The sequence below is a fragment of the Zootoca vivipara genome, chromosome 10 (genome assembly GCF_965207765.1).
Source record: "Zootoca vivipara chromosome 10, rZooViv2.hap1.1, whole genome shotgun sequence".
NCBI lineage: Eukaryota > Metazoa > Chordata > Lepidosauria > Squamata > Lacertidae > Zootoca > Zootoca vivipara.
The window spans coordinates 59088088-59110806 of NC_142593.1; the positions used below are offsets into that span (position 1 = coordinate 59088088).

At 44.6% G+C, this 22719-nt stretch overlaps 1 protein-coding gene across 8 annotated transcripts in view; it reads right to left on the reverse strand.

Moving 5' to 3' along the window:
• KIAA1328 (KIAA1328 ortholog) overlaps nucleotides 1-22719 on the reverse strand; it is a 200859-nt gene that overhangs the window by 103317 nt on the left and 74823 nt on the right. For all 8 annotated transcript variants that reach the window (XM_088652812.1, XM_035100609.3, XM_035100608.3 and 5 more), the window contains one exon: nucleotides 9718-9845. In XM_088652812.1, coding sequence (XP_088508938.1) covers nucleotides 9718-9845 — 128 coding nt within the window. The remainder of the gene's footprint in view (nucleotides 1-9717; nucleotides 9846-22719) is intronic.

Consider the following 22719-nt stretch of genomic DNA (forward strand, 5'->3'; position numbering starts at 1 on the left):
TCAGCACCAATGCATGGGGCCAAAATAGGTTCTCCTTTCATTCCTCCAAGAGCTGGTGCTTTGTAAACAGAAAGCAAGGAACACCCTCTCCGCTTGTGGGAGGAGCACAGTCCTCCTTTAGCAAGCAGGAGGAGCAATGAACTTAATAAAGAGTTGCCCGAGAAGTCTACTCTACCATTTCTCATGCCATTTCTACCTTCCCAAGTTTAGCAAGATAGGGGACCAAATACAAAAAGGGTTAAGGTCACATCTCCCTGCAACAGTCCCAGTTTGGATTGGAGGAGGGCAAGTCCTCTATTCATTTATTTATTTTATTTGCACATCGCTTCTCTGTAGAAAACTTGGCCTCCGCTACACATAATTCAATTATATCCAGGCCTCTCAATAAGCTTTTAAAGCAGGCACCCCCAAACTTTGGCCCTCCAGAAGTTTTGGACTACAATTCCCATCTTCCCTGACCACTGGTCCTGTTAGCTAGGGATCATGGGAGTTGTAGGCCAAAACATCTGGAGGGCCGCACTTTTGGGGATGCCTGTTTTAAAGGGTAGATGGGGCACAATGAAGCACATAACAGACAGGTGGTTCCCATTACCACAGTCCCACAGTAACTACAATGGATGAAGCAGAAATCTTCAGCAGCGAATGCGTATTCTTCAACCTCACTGCATGTTTTTAGTTTAGTTTAGTTTTTTTGAGTGGGGGTTGGTTAAAAAATGGGTCAGCCACTGAGATCAACCAAAACATCAAGCATTGAGATTCTAAGTTTAATCAACTCTCATAAAAGCCAAAATTGGGTTGTTCTTTGTACAAGGGGAAAGACAAGCATGGAAACCATGCAGCAACAAATCACCTGCTCAAAATTATCATCATCATCATTATACTACTACACAAAAATACATATCATAGTAACAAACAAAAACAATACACCCCCTTTAAAAAAAGGAAATAGATTGTTTAATTGGTCAAAGGCCTGGGAAAAGAAGAATGTTTCTGCTTGGTGCTTAAAGATACAAAACATTGCTTAAGGAAATGTAATGTTTCCATTTCACAAAGACCTGGTTATAAAAGCTTTCACACATGCAATATTTAAAAGCACGCATCACCTCCGAGCATGTGTCCAGAATGTTTTGTGGTGCTAAGACACAGTAATGGCTATCTGTTTATAGGTCAGAAGAGCAGTAAATTATTCCAAGGGAAAACAGTAAAAGGCTGCATTGTGGCCAGCTGTGCTTTTAACAGGCTATTGTGAAAAGCACAAGGATGCAGGGGAAACGTCCGGGTTTTGTAGCTATTGCCTCAGCCAGTGTTTGCTTGTATAAAGATGTCACTTTTAAACATTTAAAAGTCAAATTGTCTGGAGAATACGTTCGTCTAAAATTTATTTTCAGAAACTGATATTTAGCCTGCTGCTATCAGACTTGATTGCTCTGCAACGTTTAAGTGTTAGGCAAATTCCTACAGGTTTGAAAATAGAGAGTAACATTGTAGATCCTGCACTCAGATGTGTCGTTAGAAAGAGACTGAAATGGAAATTCTTACACTTTAAGGACAACTCAGCAGCTGGTTGTGGTGGCTGCTCTTCCTGTTCTTTCAGTTCCAATGCATTATAATAATTTATTTTGGCATGAGTGAGCAGAGGTGAAGGGAAGGTGGGGTGACTGGTGACCATCCTCAGAAGAACAGAATAAGAACATAAGAATAACTCTGCTGGATCACGCCAGTGGCCCAACCCAGACAAGCATCCTGTTTTCAAAGTGACTAACCAGATGCCCTGGGGAAGCCCACAAGGAAGACCTTGCAGATTGGACATATGGAACTTGACTTGAGTCCCTAAAGCAGGGGAGGGAAACCTGTGGTCCTCCAGATGTTGCTGAACTCCCATCATCCCCAAGCACTGGCCATACTGGCTGGGGTTGATGGGAGTTCAAAGAACATCTGGAGGACCACTGTTTCCTCACAAGTGCTCCTCAGATAACGAAAGCCTGCTTAAAAAGCATCAGAGGGCAGATACGACTACTGGAATTGGAAAAAAACCATGGCATAACAACTGCAGGTACTCTTGGGTAAAGCCCATGTCAATCTGTGTTCAGGCCTGGTTATGGGACTGAATCAGTTTTGGTTGCTCTGGTGGTTGACGTTTATCAGGAGAACAACAGGGGGAAGTATGGAGCTGTTATTCTTACTTGATCTCTCAGCAGCTTTTCGATTCCGTTAACCGTGGTCTTCTTCTGAGCCAACTTAGTGGGATGGGTAATGGAAGCACTGTTTTACAGTGGTTCTGATCCTATCTGCAGGGCTAGTTTCAGAGAACAACATTGGGTGATTGTCTTTCGGACCCCAGCAATGTGCTATGGGATGCCACAGGGCATCAACCTGTCCCATGTGCTTTTAAACATCTATACAAAGTCATTAAGAGAAGTCATCAGGAGATTCGGGATAAGATGCCATCAGTATGTTGAGGATACATACTTCTATAACATCTGAATCAGGAGAGTCTGCAAGACCTGGACAAGTGCTTGGGATTGGTGGTGGAGGCACTGTGGGGGGTGGTTCCTAAGTCTGGGATATTGGTGAATTGCCTGCTTTGGATGGGGTTGTGCACCCCTGAAAGAGCAGGTTCATAGTCTGAAGGTGCTCCTGGGTCCATCTCTGTCACTACCAGTAGAGGCTCAGGAGACCTTAGTGGATTGGTGTGCCTTCTACCAGCTTCATCTGCTAAAACAACTGCAGCCATTTCTGGCCTAGGATAGTCTGACCACTGTAGTCATGCATTGGGAACCTCCAGGCAGGATTGCTGCAATGTGCTCTATGTGGGGCTGCCGTTGAGGTTGGCCCAGAAGCTGCAGCTGGTGCAAAATGTGGCAGCTCAACAGTTCACTAGGACAGAATATTGCCAACGCGTTACTCCACTGCTGAAAGAATTACAGTGGCTGCCAATGAGCTACCAGGCTAACTTCAAGTTGCATAAATACTTACACAGCTTGGGACCAGGATACCTGAAAGATCATTTCACCTCTTATGCATCCAGTTGGTCACTGTGCTCTGCAGGGGAGGGCTTCCTGCAGATACCGTCTTATCAAGAGGTCTGTTCCACACAATGTGGAACATTGGGCATTTTGTGCTAGGCCACCTTCCCTTTTGAACTCCCTTCCCTTGAAGATCAGACAGGCACCATCTCTATTGGCGTACTGAAGACCTTCTTCTTTCTATTGAACTTTCTCAGTCTGAACTGGTACTGGAAATATTGAAAAGACTTTCAAAAGAAATATTTTTCCAGGGTAATTAGTGTGACTTGCTTACTTCCAAGGACAGAGCGTTCAAGTGGCAGAAAGACTGCCAATGGCCAGGATCTGATTTACACGCAGAGAGATCCAAGACCCTGCCATATTTGGAATTGGGATCAGTTGGCAATCCCCTGGGTCTGCGTGCCAGAAACTATTTGCAGGTGGCTAATGGTAAAGGATAACCAGGCTGCCTTATCCTATTTATGTCAAGAATATGTGTCATGCTGTGGACAGCAAGACAAATCAGGGTCTAATTAGCTCAGTCAATTCCTTCAGTATTATCCTTTCAGTCTACATTGAGTTATTAAAGGCATGGAAATACAACACTACCGAGACAGCAATGATGGAAGTAAGATGTCAGAAGCTTATTAACTGGAGTTTGAGGATGCAGCTGCAAAACAGACAAACTATGATAAATCCAAATTGGCTAAATGGTAATCCATGCCGTTGCCTTATGTTTTTAAAGCATGCTTACGAACAAGCTCTGTTGCCTCATATACCACTGGTCAAGAATAGGTTAGCGGCTACTTAAATAGCAGGCAGTATGGTGGAGCTTCAAGTATGAACAAGGAGTCTTGATGCAAAAAAAAAAAAAGCCCACTATTGGGATCTCAGCCTCCATTCATAAGTGAAACCAATTTAACATGTACTGTATTACTGCGCTTATTCGCATTTATCTCTTGGTAACTTTGCCTTAGTCTCTCTCCTGTTGCCTAATGTAGAGTCTGTTATTTGAGACACAGGCCTATCTTTTGTTTTGCTGTAATCAGCATGTATACTGACACAATATTTATAATAAGTAAGACAATAACATATTTAAAGAAGGACAGTGTCACAGAAAATTTAAATGCTATCCTGTTATGGATTTTATGTACTGTACATGGGGAAAACCCAACAACACTTCACACACACACACACACACACACACACACTCCAGTTATTCACCCAGCTTCACTCAAAACAGAATCTGAAAGTCAAAATTAAACACAGCAGAACCTTAAGCAAAATCACATGGAAATTCAAAATTGGGGGGGAGGGTCCACAGTGGGGATGGGGGTCATCTTTCTATAGAGTCCAACATCTGCCTCTGACCATAATCAGAAGCAGGTGTCTTTAGTGGAAGAGTGGAACGAAGAGCACATGAAAAGATTTGGACTCACTCCATTTTTAGCAACTTTTAACCACTAAGCTAAAGAACTTTACAAAGAGAAGACAACCACACACTCACACCAATTTAACAGACATAAAGACGGGTGCTCACAAAAGGAATGGTGACAGTCAGCTTTACAACAATCACATAATCTGGAAATCTCATATACGGCTTCTGCTTATTAGTTGGATAGATAACAGGATGCCTGCAATGTACATATAGATATACTCCTCTCAGAGCCCAGCTGGGCTGGCAAATCTCTATCAGGTGGTTGAGTGTCCCTTTTATACAGGATCCTCTCCAGAGAAATTGCCCCATTTGCTATTACCCTCTGATCTCAGGATGAAACTTGAAATGGATTGAGACACCCATCCACGTATGCAAGAAAACGTGCAATTTGCAAAGCTGCTGTTCAACACAAGTACCCCAAGGACTAATTTATATTTGAAGGAATGTTTGGTGCTGTTTAGTAGTCCACGTCTGGATGGGGCAGAGGGAAAGGGAGGAGGTTCACTCCTCAAGGTAGTTTGGAAGAAAGCTGATACTGATTGGTATCTTAGCAAAAGCTGGTTTCTCAGGTTTGATTAAAACCAAACATCCAAAAACAATCACATCTGGGATTCAAGAGCTCTGTGGTCTCCAGTAACCCTCCTGTCTGGTGGTGAGTTCCAGTTTTCATAGAATCTTAAGAGTCATCTAGTCCAACCCTCTGCAATGCAGGAATCTCAGCTAAAGCATCCATGACAGATGGCGATCCAACCTCTGCTTTAAAGCCTCCAAGGATGGAGAGTCCACCACCTCTCATAGGAGTCTGTTCCACTGTCGAACAGCTCTTACTATCATAAAGGTTTTCGATATGTTTAGTCGGAATCTCCTTTCTTGTAACTTGAAGCCACTGGTTCAAGTCCTACCCTCAAGAGCAGGAGAAAACAAGCATGTTCCCTCTTCCATGTGACAACCCATAAGATATTTGAAGATGGCTATCAAATCACCTGTCTCCTCTTTTCCATGCTAAACATATCCAGCTCCTTCAAGCGCTCCTCGTACGCTCCTCATATTTTTATCCTTTCCATCTGGACTGAAGGGCCATTGTACAGCAGTAGACCATCTGCTTTGAGTACAGAAGGTCCCAGATCCAATCCTTGGTACCTCCAGATAGGGATGGGACAGACTCCCTTCCTGAAACCTTCCAGACCAGGCATCCCCAAACTCGTCCCCCCAGATGTTTTGGGACTACAATTCCCATCATCCCTGACCACTGGTCCTATTAGCTAGGGATGGTGGGAGTTGTAGTCCCAAAACATTTGGAGGGTCGAGTTTGGGGATGCCTGTTCCAGACAATACTGAGCTAGATGGGTCAGTGGTCTAACTCAGCAAAAGGCAGCCTCCCATGTTCCTGTGGCAGCTTGTTCTCTTTGAGCTCTGGCCTTTGCGCCCCTATAGAGTCCCATGGAGAAAGGCTCCTCCCAAGCCTCTAGGCAACTCCTGCATCCTTCAAGAGTACTAGTCCATGATTAAAAAATAAACCTACTACATTTTGGGAAGTGCAGAACCGCTCTACTAGCTTTTCCTATTTCCAGTTCAGCCACAAACAATTGCCAACAAACCCAAAAGACAAGGGATTTGCAGATGTAGTGAACATTAAAAGTAAGAAACCAAAGTGCCGCCAGCTGTACGCACAAACAAACGGATTAATGTGAAAAAGGGGTGGCCTGGCAAATAATTTTGCCCTTCCTGCCATGGGAGAGGTTCAAAATAGCCCCTGTGCAGAGGTTCATTCGGCAATGGAGAAAAGAAGCACAGGTCCTCTAAGTTGCAAAGCGTTTCCACAATTTCTCGCCAAAATAAATTGGATTCTTTCCACTGTTTGAGATGGCAGCGAAGCAAGGACTGTATAATTAGGTCAGAGCTGATTACCTAGAACAAGGGCAATTTTCTTTACATCCAAGTAAAGCTTCATGAAAAGCAGCAAAGAAAGTGCATTTGGGAGTAGCTGAGAGACTGTCTAAAATCTTTCTTGATGAAAGCGATTTAACTACATTTTAATATAGATGGTATTTTCTATTAATGTCAGGGCAGAAACTTATTGCTCCACATATCTCATCACAAGGGCTATCTCTGCATCTGTCTGAGTCAACTTCAGTGACCACTTCAATATTCACTTTACAATTAATGCTGCTTTTTTATGGCTCGCTAGAAAGTAAACCAATTTCAGCCCAGCTCCTCAGTATTGAATTTATTATAAAAAGTTATGTACTTAAAACTCCTATAATGAAACCAGAGGCATCATGAGATATTAACCTAGAGTTAATGCTGAGAAAGCCGGTTTGAATAATTCAATTCATGTCACCTTAAGTATCTTTTCAAATGGAATTAACTTTATCTCACACACAAAAAAGGAAGCGCCACGTTCCAGCTACTGATTATTGACTCCACGAGGGCTCCGTCTTAAATCATCACGGCACCATTTTCCCCAGTAAGTTTGTGGGGCTCCTGCCAAGACAGATGCTCAGAATGGAACGCCAGGCTGTCAGCCGAGGGCCGCTGGGACTCCACCCTCCGAGAAAAGGTTCTTCCGCATCCCAGAGACGACCCAGCGGAGCTGAACCAAGAGCTTGCTGGATTCACAGTTTCGACGGGATGCAGGGTTCCTGCAAAGTTTTTTCTCAATATCAGGCACTGTTTTCTCCATCACTCAGATGGCTTTAAAAGAAGAATTTGACTTTCATGCATCCATCCAGGATGGCAACATGGTACTGAGCTACTAGATGAATCTGCGCCATGAAAACCCAGCTGGCCACAAGCCTTGTGTCCCTGGCAGACCATGCAGAGCTGAGAGCGGTATGTAGTCACAGACAAGAAAGTTTCGGGGGAAATAGCAGCACCAAGATGAGAAAGCAGACAATTCTGGTAAAGTTACAAAGAACAATCCATATCCAGAAACTGCAGAAATATATCACTAGTGTAGATAATATTGAGCTAGAGGAATAAGGCTGCTTCCTATGTTCATATGCCACATAAACCTAGTTCACGCTGTGTTCGTTTATTCTGTCTTAGAACTGAGAATATCCACTGCATTTGGAAGTTGCGAGAATACGGAAGGAAGGGAGGAATTGGACAGTGTCACAAATCTGGGAAGAGAGACCGAACAAGGACTGATAGCAGCCTCTACCTTTTCAAAGTCTGCATTCACCAAAGTATTTCAGAAGGTCACAGCTGTATTCTTCAGTGTTAAAAGGCCACCTGCCCACTCAGTACTAGTGAGACAAAGCAGTACTAGTGAGACAAACACTCCCAAGGTACCACAGCACTTGCAGTCTTCGGGCTGCTGCAAAGAACATGGGTTGATTCACACATGCATGCCCCTGCGGTTCTAAGATTACTGTTCTTCTGAAACAACAGAGAAAACTCTTGCATGAGACTCTGAAGTGGACACAGAGCCTTTTGAAATTGAAATTCTGACTTGGGTACAGTCGATGCTCCAAAAGATTTAGCAATATGACTTGTTTTAGTCAGGGAAACAACTACAACTAAGACAACTACAACTAAAAAACAACTAAGACCATACACTTTTGACTAAACTCACCTTATTCCATTCTTCTCCCAAAGTGGCAAAAAAAATTTAAAAGTATATTTTTATATGATGTTCACATCACAGTAAATCTCTTCTGTATGCCTCCATAAGGCTGCTGGAGAACAAAGATTAAGAGCCTTGTCTGAAGTGACACCCAAATTGCAGAACTTCCTGTCTGGATGTAGGCACCTGACATGGGTTTTTTACTATCTTTTAGGCACCATGCAAAGTCTGTCCCATTTTTGTTACTGTAACTGGCCCCTGGCTGGTTCCACCTCCACACTAGTCTTGAGAATGGTGCTCCCCAAACTCCAAGAGGTGTTGGGGGCTCCTGCTGGCTCCAGACTACAGCTCACATAGAGGACGTACTAGGCTTTCCCGCAGCAGCTGCTGTATATTAAAAAGCGGGTGGGGCAGCAAGCATCCAATAGAAAGAGAGCTGGGACGAAGGGGTGTTGGTTCTTGTCTAAAAGGTCCTTCCCATTCACTGCAGCACTGCAATGGTGAGAAGGAGAAGACAACTAAAGAAAGCCCTGAAGCCCAGCTGCCTTTTGAGGAGCGAAGAAGGACAGCCAACCGAGTATCAGAAGGGGAAACAGTCCAGCCAGGTCTTTCAAGGAGGGTGTGACAACAAAACTGATGGAGACTATCTGTCAGGAGGCTTAGAGGGGACATCTGGGTAGGTTCCTTCCAGGAAGAATGGGTTCCTCCCTCCTTCATTGCTGTGCTCTTAATTTGCAACTGGACTTAAATTGCTCAAGTCCAGAGTTTATAACCAGCTCCAGTACTTTTTGCTGGTTCAGTACCCTGCCCCCTGCAAGGGCTGCCATCTGCCTTCAGGAGCTAGGGCTGCAAATGTGCCCCACTGGCCCAAAAAGGCTGTCAGCCCTTGAACTTGGCAGAAGTTCTACGCCACGGGGGATGGGGAGCAGTCCACGGGTCCTAGTTCAATAGGAAAAGCCAGATCTCTCTCTGCCTGACAGTCACCAGCACCTCCTCTGTTCTATGTGGCATTTCTGGAGGAGCTAGGACATGTTACCCTGGTCAGTGGCCTTTATGGAAGGTGGTCCCTCCCTGTCCTCATCACACCCTTCAGTAGTTGGACTGCCGTTTTATAGTTGCTGGGTTACTGTTCTTTCATCTTCTGTTTTAATCTATTGTTGTGGGAGTTTTTAAAAATGTTTTTTCCATTGTTTTATATGATATGCTCTCTTATTGGGCTTGGTTCCAGGGAGGAAAAATGAAACGTACAGTGGTACCTCGACTTACGAATGCCTCGACTTACGAAGGTTTCAACTTCCAAAGTCCGCTAATCTGGAAGAATTTTCGCTGCGCACGCATTCTGCGCATGCGCAAAATGGACGCTTCGACTTCCGAAGTTTTCGACTTCCGAAGAGCGCCGCGGAACGGATCGCCTTCGTAAGTCGAGGTACCACTGTACTTTGTGTGTTGGAAAGCAAAGCACACATCAAGCTATGATCAATGATTTCGCTGTGCTGCTGATCCAGAGATGCTTTTCAACAGGGGTTTCTCACCTCTGGGCCCCACAGGAAGGGAAGGGTGCCTGGAGGACTTGCCACCTTTAGGGAAGCACAGCAGGTTTAAATGCTCCAACTTTTGCCGTTGGAGCCCCATGGCTGCAGGGGCCATTTCAAGAAAAGCAACCATCCAAAAGGAAACAATGCTGGTGGAAGGGATGAGGCACTTACCTGCTGCTCCTTCTGCTTGGCAGCCTCGAGCTCCGAAAGAGAATATGTGAGCTTTTCTTGCTGCTCCGAGAGATACTTCTGATAAAGGCTCAAAAGTTCCTGGCACTCTCTGTATTGCTGCTGCAGAGGTGAGATAGCAAGTTAAGGACAAAAACATTTCTCATGGATGAGGGAGTGGGAAGGTTGGGGGGAAGAGAGAGAAATGAAGTCAAACACATTATTCTGTGCAAATCTGATTTTGCTGTCCAGGTAAGAAATCAGAGCAAAATACAAGAGCCATACAGCAAGAAGATGGACTCTTTCAGAATGTCTAGAGAGAATAAGTTATAACTACATAAACAAAATATTCATCTCCTTTCATCTAGATTCCTGACTAAATGCAAGAATCCTGCTACATGGGCCAAATATTACTGAGTTTTGCCTTGCAATTTGGGCCATGTAGAGATTGCCTTAATTTATACAAGTCCCCCCTCTACAGGGCTTTGCACAACATGTTCATTCTCCCACAAGCCACCAGTTTCTGGTGCCCAGTTTTTCCATGACTCCAACACACAACGTTGGGTGTTTGCCTGGTCGAATAAAGAACAATCTTTTAAGCATTCCTTTTAAACAAAAAAACAAGATGATGTAATCATCAGCATCCTGATTACAGAAACAAAACTAAACAATTGTTCTTGTGAAGCAATTAAATTAACTTATTGGAACCTTTAACAATATGCTTCTACAAATGTGAATGGTGAATGGGCAGTTCTCCCCACTGGCTTTTATCCCAGAAAACCAGGATCCAAGGTTAGCTTTTTTAAAAAAGATGAAATTAAAAACAGGAAGTAAAGTAATAGCAATTAACAACAGAGTCGACAGCAAGCCCATTTTTAAGGGCAGTTGTGCTAGGGAGGCAGCAAGCCAATTCTTCAATCAACATCAACACCTTGTTTTGTGTAAAAAAAAAAACAAAATTGAGAGTCATGGGCAATCCTAGGCAATTTGTGTTCAGAGGTGCCTGCTGTTATAGTAGGGGACCAGCAGGAGATGTTTTGCTACGCTGTTAGGTTTGCACCCAATTCCTGCAGGATCGGGGTGGGGTGGAGAGAGAGAGAGAGAGAGAGAGAGAGAGAGAGAGAGAGAGAGAGAGAGAGAGAGAGAGAGAGAGAGAGTAGTTCTCACTCCTTGTGAACAAATGCCACCATAGCAAAACGTTAAAAGGCTAGTTGGGACTTACACAGTGGCACTGTGTTTCATGGGATACTGACCAGGCAATTGGCCAGGGTGCCAATCCTCCCAGAATAAGTCTTTTTGGCCTGCCACATGTGCAGAGCAAACAATTCCATCAGGGAAATGTGCTGGAATTCCTACTACTGACAGCACTCCCTCAACTATACATACTCCCATCCAATATATAACATCATACAGGTATTATATTCACACTTTGTAAACTACACAGGCTCCCAGTTTCTTTCCAAGCCTAATTCAAAGTGCTGGTTCTGACCGCTAAAGCTCTGCTCGGCTCAAGACCAGGGTAGGTGAAGGACCACTTGTCATCAGAAGCTCTATTACAGGTGTCTCTGCCATTGGTTCCGCAGGTTAATACTTAGCAGAACCTTTTCAGTGGTGGCACCTTGACTTTGGAATGTTCTCCCCAAACAAACTCACCAGGTGCCAAATTATTCCAATGCCAGGCAAAGGCTTTTTTAGTCTCCCAGGCTTCTAATCTATGCTGATTTGTTCCTTCCTTACTCAGATCTTACATTCTTACAATCCTTCTACAAATCTGCTGTTTTTATTCAAAGGCATGTGCCCCCCCCCCCTTAATTTTATTGTAACTTATCATGAATATGTGATTGAACAGTGGGGGTATAAATGGCAACAAACCATTCAGACATTTCTGCCACCATCTTGGCTGCTCTCTGGTTCACAGAAAGTGGATGCAAAGTGCAGGATGGGTGGGACATCATAATTCAACAAAAGAAAGCAAGGGAGACCGGAGACAGAGACAGAGGCGGTGGTGATAAAAACAGGCGGAATGAGCTCAGAGATGCAAACGAGGTAAGTGTGGATGATTTATTCAACAGCGGCCGGCATGGTCATCAATTTGCCTGACTACAATCCCAAACGCAAAGCCTTTCGCAAACTCCCCATGGCTCATATGCAGGCGCAGCCTGGCAGGCCTTTCAGAGACCAACGACAAGTTTTGGACAGTGATCTAGAGACGCAGCAAACTTTGGCATTTGCAAGGATATTAGCAAAAGCGCCCTGCCTTGCTTGCAGCATTGAAATTCCAGGAGGAGATGAATCGGCTCTTCACCTGTCACTGTGCGATTCCTTCCCTTCCTCATTTAACATGGTAAACCATTTCCTTAGCGTCCCCCCCCCACTTTCTTCTCCCCACCTCTCTGCTTTTAATTATGCATACAGACATGGCAAGGGCTCGCTGTCCAGAGTCCTCCAAATAAAGGCTTTAACAAGATGCCACTGGTAAGGGAGCAAACACACACACACACCCTTTCTAGCCCGCAAACCACACTGACTTGCTTTAACTTTTTCTTACGATCCAAGAAGTGTGTGTATATTGTTGAAAACAGTGGCCGAGGTTACCCATCGTATAAACTATTTGTTATTTTAAATAGGACACACACTATTCAACTATTCCGTTTCCAAAGGAACTCAAGGTTACTCACAACACTCCCATCACACACCCCAAAACTCACATTAAAATACATAACAATCCCCAATAAAATCACTGATGTTAACATCAAAACTAAGGCCCCATAAACGAATACTGAAAGTCATGAAAGCCAAGGCCTTTTTCAGCCAGAACTCATTGGAACTGAGTTCTGGGACCTCTTAGGTTGGCGCCGTTGCAATTCTAAGAGGTGTTCATGGTGAATTCCGGCCCCTCTTTTTCTAGAAATATGGCACTGATGGAAGCTAAGCATCAATAAAAAGAACTACATCGGTTAGGAGCTTATTATGCTTTGCTGTTGTTGTTGTTTAGTCGTTTAGTCGTGTCCGACTCTTCGTGACCCCATGGACCATAACACGCCAGGCACTCCTGTCTTGCACTGCCTCCCGCAGTTTGGTCAAACTCATGTTCGTAGCTTCGAGAACACTGTCCAACCATCTCGTCCTCTGTCGTCCCCTTCTCCTAGTGCCCTCAATCTTTCCCAACATCAGGGTCTTTTCCAAGGATTCTTCTCTTCTCATGAGGTGGCCAAAGTATTGGAGCCTCAGCTTCACGATCTGTCCTTCCAGTGAGCACTCAGGGCTGATTTCCTTAAGAATGGATAGGTTTGATCTTCTTGCAGTCCATGGGACTCTCAAGAGTCTCCTCCAGCACCACAATTCAAAAGCATCAATTCTTCGGCGATCAGCCTTCTTTATGGTCCAGCTCTCACTTCCATACATCACTACTGGGAAAACCATAGCTTTAACTATACGGACCTTTGTCGGCAAAGTGATGTCTCTGCTTTTTAAGATGCTGTCTAGGTTTGTCATTGCTTTTCTCCCAAGAAGCAGGCGTCTTTTAATTTCGTGACTGCTGTCACCATCTGCAGTGATCAAGGAGCCCAAGAAAGTAAAATCTCTCACTGCCTCCATTTCTTCCCCTTCTATTTGCCAGGAGGTGATGGGACCAGTGGCCATGATCTTGGTTTTTTTGATGTTGAGCTTCAGACCATATTTTGCGCTCTCCTCTTTCACCCTCATTAAAAGGTTCTTTAATTCCTCGTCGCTTTCTGCCATCAAGGTTGTGTCATCTATTATGCTTTGCTATCAACCCTAAAAAGGCTCAGAGTTGGCTCAACCAAGTTTTCAGGAGGCAAGCAAATAAATCAGAGATTAAGAAGTAACTTGTTGTCTGAGATGGTCACACAAATGCCATTTTTAGGGGCTACAGTGGTTGTAATCAACAGCCCCTCTCCTTGTTCTGCTCACATCCACTGCACCGGCACCTCTTCTGGGTTCCTGCCCCTCCTTATCACAAGATATACGACAAGACCAGCCTGGGCTGTCCAATGCCCACAGCCAGAGAACAGCAGGCATGTGGTTCCCTTATTCTGCAGCTGCCTGGGTGGGCAACCTCTAGTTTGCCGAACCAAACAGTGCTTTCATACACACAGAAATCCAGCAAAGCAGGTAAGTACAGAATAAGGGAGCCGCTCAACTGCAGTTGGAGGGCTTCTTTCTGGGTGCTCAAGAAGGGCAGAGAAGCTTGCTAGGAGGTGCCAAAAAAAACCTATGGCTACCTAGATTTGGGGTTACAAGTAGGTAGCCATGTTGGTCTGACATAGTTGAAATTTTTTTTAAAAAAAATCCTTCCAGTAGCACCTTAGAGACCATCACCATAACAATACGAGTTGAAAAAGCCCTGTCGGCTTCAGCGGGTCTGTTTTCAAGCCCAGTTGCTGTGCAGGGAGCAATCTTTGTGTAGGTCTCTAGCTGGGGGGAAATGGGGTAGCATGATCTTCAAACTGCCTCGATGCTTTCATCCAAGCCTAAGTGCTGTGGGGTGGTGGAAGAGGTGAGCACAGGAGTGTGTTGATGGGTGGGTGGCCTCATCTATTTTATGCATTGCTCCCACCAAAACTGCTGGACCCCAGGCCCCAAAGGTGGCTCCCAGAATGTGGCTGAAAGAAACTCCCCACCTCTGTTGTGGACGTTTCCTCTTTCTTGCTTAATAATAATAATTAATAATAATAATTTATTATTTATACCCCGCCCATCTGGCTGGTTTCCCCAGCCACTCTGGGCGGCTTCCAACAGAAAAATGAAATAAAATAATCTATTAAACATTAAAAGCCTCCCTAAACAGGGCTGCCCTTCAGATGTCTTCTAAAAATCTGGTAGTTGTTTTCCTCTTTGACATCTGATGGGAGGGCGTTCCACAGGGCGGGCGCCACCACCAAGAAGGCCCTCTGCCTGGTTCCCTGCAACTTGGCTTCTCGCAACGAGGGAACCGCCAGAAGGCCCTCGGAGCTGGACCTCAGTGGCCGGGCAGAACGATGGGGGTGGAGACGCTCCTTCAGGTATACTGGACCGAGGCCGTTTAGGGCTTTAAAGGTCAGCACCAACACTTTGAATTGTGCTCGGAAACGTACTGAGAGCCAATGCAGGTCTTTCAAGACCGGTGTTACGTGGTCTCGGCGGTTGCTCCCAGTCACCAGTCTAGCTGCCGCATTCTGGATTAGTTGTAGTTTCCGGGTTACCTTCAAAGGTAGCCCCACATAGAGCGCATTGCAGTAATCCAAGCGGGAGATAACCAGAGCATGCAGAATTGACCTGCGCCTCCATGGACAGCTGTGAGTCCAGAATGACTCCCAGGCTGCGCACCTGGTCCCTCAGGGGCACAGTTACCCCATTCAGGACCAGGGAGTCCTCCACACCTGCCCGCCTCCTGTCCCCCAAAAACAGTACTTCTGTCTTGTCAGGATTCAACCTCAATCTGTTAGCCGCCATCCATCCTCCAACCACCTCCAGGCACTCACACAGGACCTTCACCGCCTTCACTGGTTCTGAATCGAAAGAGAGGTAGAGCTGGGTATCATCCGCATACTGATGAACACCCAGCCCAAACCCCCTGATGATCTCTCCCAGTGGCTGCATGTAGATGTTAAAGAGCATAGGGGAGAGGACAGAGCCCTGAGGCACCCCGCAAGTGAGAGCCCAGGGGTCCGAACACTCACCCCCCCACCACCACTTTCTGAACACAGCCCAGGAGGGGCCTCTAAAAATGTAGCAAGGAAGCCCCAAAAGGGTTTTCCATTTGATCCAAGTGGGCAGAACTGGGAAACTCCTTGAAATCAGTTCAAAAAAGTGAGCCCTTCCAAATGCCTTTGCTTGGCTTGAAACAAAAGGATGGCACAAACAAGGTTTTAAATAAGCTAATTGCATTTCTGAGCCAACAGACGTGGAGCTCAGGCAGTTTTATAGTTCAGTGTGTTTTGTTGCTGCACACACATACACACAAAAGTCTGAAATGATTTGTGGTGGTCTCCCGAGTCTTTGCCAGTGATGATGTATATAAAAGGAATTTTTATGCCAGCTGTAATCATCGGTAGTAATGTTTATAGTAGGTGAACATATTAGCCTGGACGCAGGGCATGAATTTTACTCTTGAAAAAGCCTGTTCATTTATACAGCCCAAGAGTTAAATGTCTGCATTTGAAGACAAATTGCAGGAAAATTCATTTAAATCTGAGTTGCGTGGCAAAATTTAAGTAGCAGCCAATCTCATCATTATCAAACTCTTGCTGTAAGTTCTACCTGCTCAGCTTTTGAGCACCTCCCACATGCACAATGAACAATTGTGTTCCTTGAGTTCATTGTTACTTAGTTAGGGGGTCCTTCCCACTAGGACAAGAAAAACCAACAGGACTGACTGCTGCTTTGCTTTTTGCACTTCCATATCACACCAGAGAAATTACAAAAGCATCCTGTACCAGAGAAGGACTTGTGCAGGAATTATTTTATTAGACCTTGCACTTCCAACATTTTTGCTGATTTTTTTAAAATAGTATTTTTTAAAGAAATGCAACAGATTTTACTCTGTGTACAGTATTGCTCTCCTTTGCTTCCCACAGAAAACGTCCTGTATATTTTCCAGGGGGGAAGCAGCATTTCCATTACGTCCCACCAAAATCACAGCAAATAAAGCAACCTGACAAAAGCAGAAGTGAAACACAGGCAGTTAACTTGTGAGATCTTCCTAGCCATTGATTGAGTAGTTGTAATATCACAGAAGGCTTAGAAACATTCCAACTGTTATAAGGAGTTTTAACTTGAGTGACGAGCAGCAAAGAAGTGAGATGGCAGCATTACTGCAACGATGATCAAAGATCAGGCAGAGTCTGCAGATGGCCTGCGATAAGTGTAGTAGGGTACACCAACACAGAGATAGCAATACAGAAACATACAGTACAGTGGAACCTCGGTTTATGAACACCTCGGTTTATGAATTTTCGGTTTACGAATGCCACGGACCCATCTGGAACGGATTAATTCACTTTCCATTACTTTCAATGGGAAAGTTCGCTTCAGTTTATGAACAGACTTCCGGAACCAATTGTGTTCATAAACCGAGGTACCACTGTAACTGCATTTCTTGGTGGGGGAGGGGTGTAACCCAGAGTGATGTCATATGTTCACAAAGCATTGTATCATGACAGCTTTCGTAGCTGTGGAATAAATGTCTAGTTCACTAGAGGGTATAGTCTCAAACTCAGTATGAGTAACCAAGCATGCTTCAGCTGGGAGTGTCAGTGGAAATAAACAGCCAGAAGCTTTTGTTGCTCATAGCAAGAGAAGCTAACCTGGCTTGGAGGCTCTGATTGTGGGCGACAGGGAGGGGGCTTGTCAGATTACCCATAATTTCAACCGTAGTGATGCTCAGGAGATCCGTGTAAATTTGGCTAGTCTTCTTGCAGTTGTCTTCTGAGTGCTACTTGAACATGATACCAACACACTTCTGGACAGAGAAGGATTTAAACCTGGTTCTCCCATGGCCAAACCCACCAAAATATCTGATGCACCGTGATAGCTTCTGCCAATCGCAAAAGGCTTTTCTTTTTTCAACGGTCTAGGCTTAGTACTCCAAGAATTCACTTATCCAATAATGGCAAAATACACACACACCCAAGCAAGAATATATATTATTAAGCGTTTTACTTTTTCCAAAAATGTGGAAGGGCTTTCATGCAAGCTGTCGCGAAATACGTAAACAGAGAGCAAACCTGGGTTTAAAGGACGCACAAGCTCCGAGAAGCTCTGGTCGCTCCCCTAGACCAGACAGTCCCAAACATCACACGCCACCTGGCACATGCTGTGTGCACTTTCGGAAGCCCAGAAACAATGACCACGGGGGTGCCTGCCTGAATTATGGCCGAGGAAAAGGGTAAAGCCAAGCAACTTCCCTGCAGAGTTTATTAGCTAAAATCTGAAGGTGCGGCAAAGACAGAAAGTAATAAAATGTTTTATGAACAACTTTACTTCTCGTGTTCTAATACTGCGGAGCTTATGTGGACTATTTAGCTCAAGCAAGCGAAGGACCTGCTAGGAAACTTCCCACAAGGCCCTTCTTTAATAAAGAAAAGGTTCTGCTCAAGCTGTGAACTCCAGGAAAGTCAGTGTCCTCTGGAGAATTGGGGTGTTCAGCAAAGCGGGCTGCAGAAACATAAAAGGAGAGGCGCAAGGCAGAAATGTATCCCATTTCTGTCCAGCGAGAAGCTAGGAACTGGAGATTTGAATAGCATAATGCTAGCAAGCAGTTAGCCAGTCAATTAAACCAAGGTGCAAGTGTGAAAAGAGAAGGGAAAAGGTCACCACGCCTGCAGAAGTTAAGCCACTCACTTCTGTTTGAAGTGTTGTCGTTCTATTGTTGAATAGTATAGCTTTCATATAAAGGAATGGCTAATACACTCCCATTGTGTTTGAAAGGAAATTAAATTTACATTCTTTGGGAATATGGTATCATAATTAGTTCATGACTTGATTACACTTTGAAGTGAGCTGGGATGGCACACGGTGCATACAAATGAGCCACGCGGAGGTTACCTGCCTTAAAGAAAAAAGGCACCAGCACTCCAAACAAAGGGAAAGATTCCCAGCTTTCAGCTGGCACAGCCAGGATATCAAATTCAAATTTTTCTGCTCCCATCTGGCATCAATAAGGCCACAGTAACTTAAAGATGCAGCCTCCTAATCAGCTGAATGAGTTGTTTGGAAAACTAATCCTTCCATCTCCACCCATACCACCTGCACAGTAGTTGCTAAAATTGATTTTTAAAGCAATGAAAAACACTAAGCTCCTTACATCGGTCAAAATTGCCGATATGATTTATTTCCACAAACGATGGAAATTTCATGAACTACCGAAGGGAGATTTACATGCCATTGCTCCTTTAGCAACCTGAATTTGTTTGCCAAGATGTTTTTGAACATAACATATTTAAACCACCACCAAAAACACAGAGGGCAGTAGAGAATCACAAAATTGCAGAGTCTGCTTCCAAACCAAATTACCAAAGAAAAATTCTAATTAGTCACTGCAACCTATTCACTTTTGCATGAAGGCAAAATGGTTGTTCAAGCCTTTTTAAAAACAAAAACAAAACTGTGTCCAGGTTTCCAAAGAAAACTATTGAATCCCTGGAATGGCTGAACCAAAAGCTAGTCACCATTTCTCATGGTTTTGCTTGACATTGCCAAAGCCACCTCCCTTTCCTTAATGTTCCTTGCAAAAGTGTTTGCTTTTACATTAACTCGCCCTCACTCAAAATCACTCTCTATTGCCTTTATTTGCCAACAGGGGCACAATCATGTCATCAATCCTGAGTACCTGCATCCACTCACAGGACTGCCCACCTGTCATGGATGCTTTAGTTGAGGTTCTTGCATCACAGGGGGTTGGACTAGATGACCCTCGGTTCCCTTCCGACTCTGCAATTCTATGATCCTGTGACTTTGCTCATTAATATCTAGGGACAGCTAAACATATTGATGACACTACTCTCCAAACCTCCTGGTGCATCTCCAGGGCTTCATATAGATGTCAAATACCATGGGGGACAAGATGGAATCCTGTGGAACCCCACAGGATATCTCAGGATGTGAGCAACATCATGGGAAGGGTGCTTTGAGGACTAAGGTGAAACTAGGAAGCTCCCTTGTTATATTTGCAGTGCGATGCTCCATGTCGTTACAGTTCTAGTATGGGAGCCTGTTTTTTGTATGTTATTTTATTTGTGATTGTTTTGCTATGTTAATATAAAATTGTTTTGTAGTGTATGTTTGAAATCCATCTGTGTTTTCTTTGTTGTAAGCTGCTTTGAGCATCATCTGTCTGTCTGTCTGTCTGTCTGTCCGTGTGTGTGTGTGTGTGTGTGTGTGTGTGTGTGTGTGTGTAAAAAAGTGGCATCCAAATAGAATGAATGAATGAATGAAATAGCCTCACATAACTATTTTCTGGAAATAGCCCTACAAACAGGAGTGGAGCCACTGAAGCACAATGCCCCCAACACCCACTTCCCTGAAATGCTCCAGAATTGTCATAGTATCGATGTCACGGCTTAAAATTAGCCGCTGTTTCTTTAACACAAAAGGAACTGAGTCAGCATGAGTCAGTGGCCTACAATGAATCGGCAAAGCCTGCATGGCTCATGCAACCTTTCACCTACATATGCCTGTATATATAGAGTGGTCATTGATTGTGTGTGGTGTGGGTTGGTCGGATGGCAGAAAGCTGGTTGCGTTTGATATTATAAAAGCTGTTGGTCGTGGTTGGAGAAGACTTTTTTCAACAATAAAAGCAGCATTCTGCAAAGTACTCTTTCTCAAGGAATCTCTGTGCCGACTAAGGTCTGAGGACCAGGCAAAGGAGGTCAGAACCTTTTCCTTATCAAACACTGAAAATGGAAGAAGAATGAAGAATTGAAGAATGAAAACTTCAAGAAAGAAGATTCCACCTAAACATTAGGAAGAACTTCCTGACAGTAAGAGCTGTTCGACAGTGGAATTTGCTACCAAGGAGTGTGGTGGAGTCTCCTTCTTTGGAGGTCTTTAAGCAGAGGCTTGACAGCCATATGTCAAGAATGCTTTGATGGTGTTTCCTGCTTGGCAGGGGGTTGGACTGGATGGCCCTTGTGGTCTCTTCCAACTCTATGATTCTATGAAAGTAGCCAAAAGATCAAGGAGAGTAAGCAGGCCTGAATCTGGACTTCTTGGGCAGGGGTGGTTAGTGGTTAGTGGGGGCATCTGGGGCTGGCCCTGAGGGCAGTACGTTCTCTCACTCCATAATCCCTGGCCTCGTTTTTCAAAATGCAGGAAAGGGGGGCTTCCCTCCCAAAATTTTGCAATGTCCCGAAGATCGCCACCTCTGTGCTGCAGTGTGGAGGCACCAATCTTGCATACATCGTAAGTGCTGGGAGGGAAGATAAAGGCCCCTCCCCAGCTCTCCTTATATACCTTAAAATCACAGTCCCTGTTCTGTTTAGCAACATGGATATGGTGATATTTTTCGTGCTGTCCTGGGGCTTGGCTGACTACAGGTTTTCCACCTAGGCTGAATAACAACAGTTGTTCAGAAGGCAAAAACAGGAATACAGACTCAACAAGGACGGATTCAGACAGAAGATGGCTGATTTTCTCTCACACACAGGATCACACCCCAGCTGCAGAACACACGTTCTGGGTGTAAAAAGATTCCATGTTCAATCCTTGGCAGCTCCGCCTAAGAAGCATCTCGGGCAACTGGTGCTGAGAAAAAGCTTTTTCCCTTTGACTCTGGACAGCCACTGCCAGTTAGAGAACACAAAATTGGCCAGCAGAACAGGCAATGGCTTGACTCTTTGCAAGTCAGGTTCATACATGCACAGGCAACAGCTAAGCTGCTTGTATATAACACAGAAAGAAATTCAGTCGCAATTTCCAATCATTTTGACACAATATTTAGTTGGACCTTGGAAGACGGAAGAGAACAGAAAGCACTGTTTCTGTAAATTCAACCAGAGTTCTTTAAATTCAAGCTGAGTTAAGCTCTAGGTGCTGCAGTGAGGATTAGAAGGGTATGGTGGACCCAAGGCTTGCTGGTTACCAATCGCAAGACTTTGCTCTCTGTTTACATTCTGCACAGGTTAAGGCCCTCCAGAGCCTGACCAAGAAAGTCAGTGCAAACTACACCTATAGAGATGCTTTTGCAAAATCTGTCTTGGCTTTGGGTGCTTCCGTTGGCTCAACTGCTAGTAATCAAAGCTCCTCCAACAAGGAGCAGCCAGGGGCCCTTGGAGCTGCCTTTGTCACACAAAAATTGTGGCTTTGGGACACACATTTTTTTCCTAATGATATAGGATTTGTGGGAGAAAACTTGTTCTATTTGCAATGCACACACAAAGTAAACTCAGCCCAAGCTATAGCAAGTGCAGGGGGTGGGGGTGGGGGTGGAACAGAGAGAAATAAGAGTGAGACTAAATCTTCCAAACACGAAGAAATAGGTGTACTACTCCCCGCCTCCCCTTTACATATTTAAAGTGCAAGATTAAAACAAATATAGAGAACGCTGCATAATTTAGCTGTCATTTTCTTTCAAATTGCTCATAATTGTAACCATAAAATGATAATATTCTACCATATGTGCATCTGCAAAGCTAACAAAAGCATTGGTCAGTGCCATGGAGCCAAAATATGGACCGAAGGCTCCCCTTAGTGGCCGCTGTGGGGGATATCATGGCAGCCCAACATTCCTGATGGCCCTCAGCAGCAGGAGTCTTAAATGTGCAGGGAGAGAACCTGAAAGGGTTGCTTTGACATGAGCTGCATCTTCAGACAGACTTTCCAAGCAGGATAATTAACAGTGACTCTATAGGCACACGACTTCTACACTGGCCAGTTCACTTCTGCATTGTTTGCACACCACTTCCCACGCGCAGGCACTGAAGTCAGGATTGAGTCCCCCAAATTTCTTCCTAGGCACCCCATTAATTCAAACAGATTGTTCACCCTAGGGACCTGTGCTTACTGAGATACGTTCCTGCCGTGAATTTCTGCTCAGTGGTGTTGATGGTGACCCACTTCTTCTTCTAAGTGGTGGATCAGTCCATTTTGGTTCTTTTTGACTCCAGCTTGAACTGGTTTCCATTAGAACAAAAAAAACGAGACTCTAGCGCTGAAATTAAAGGAGGCACTTCATGAAGACGGATGGGTGCGTAGCATGGGGGGAAGTCATGGAGGCAGAAATAGTGAGAGAGGAAGTCACACATTGCTTACTAAGAAGAGGCAAGGGAGGACGGAGGACTTGCCCCTACATTTCAGCCAGCCCTTCAGCATGGGCTTCATTCACTTTGTGCAACTTGCCTTGCTAGCGCAAAGTAGGCAGTGTGAATGTTCCTCAACTCAGTCCAGTCCTTTCCTCGAGAGCAGAGCTTTCTCCTCTCACCCAGTTCAGACTGCTGACCATGAGAAGACAATACCTGTCTGAGCACAAAAAGCAGCATAGTCTGAGGCTGTAATTTGGCCAGG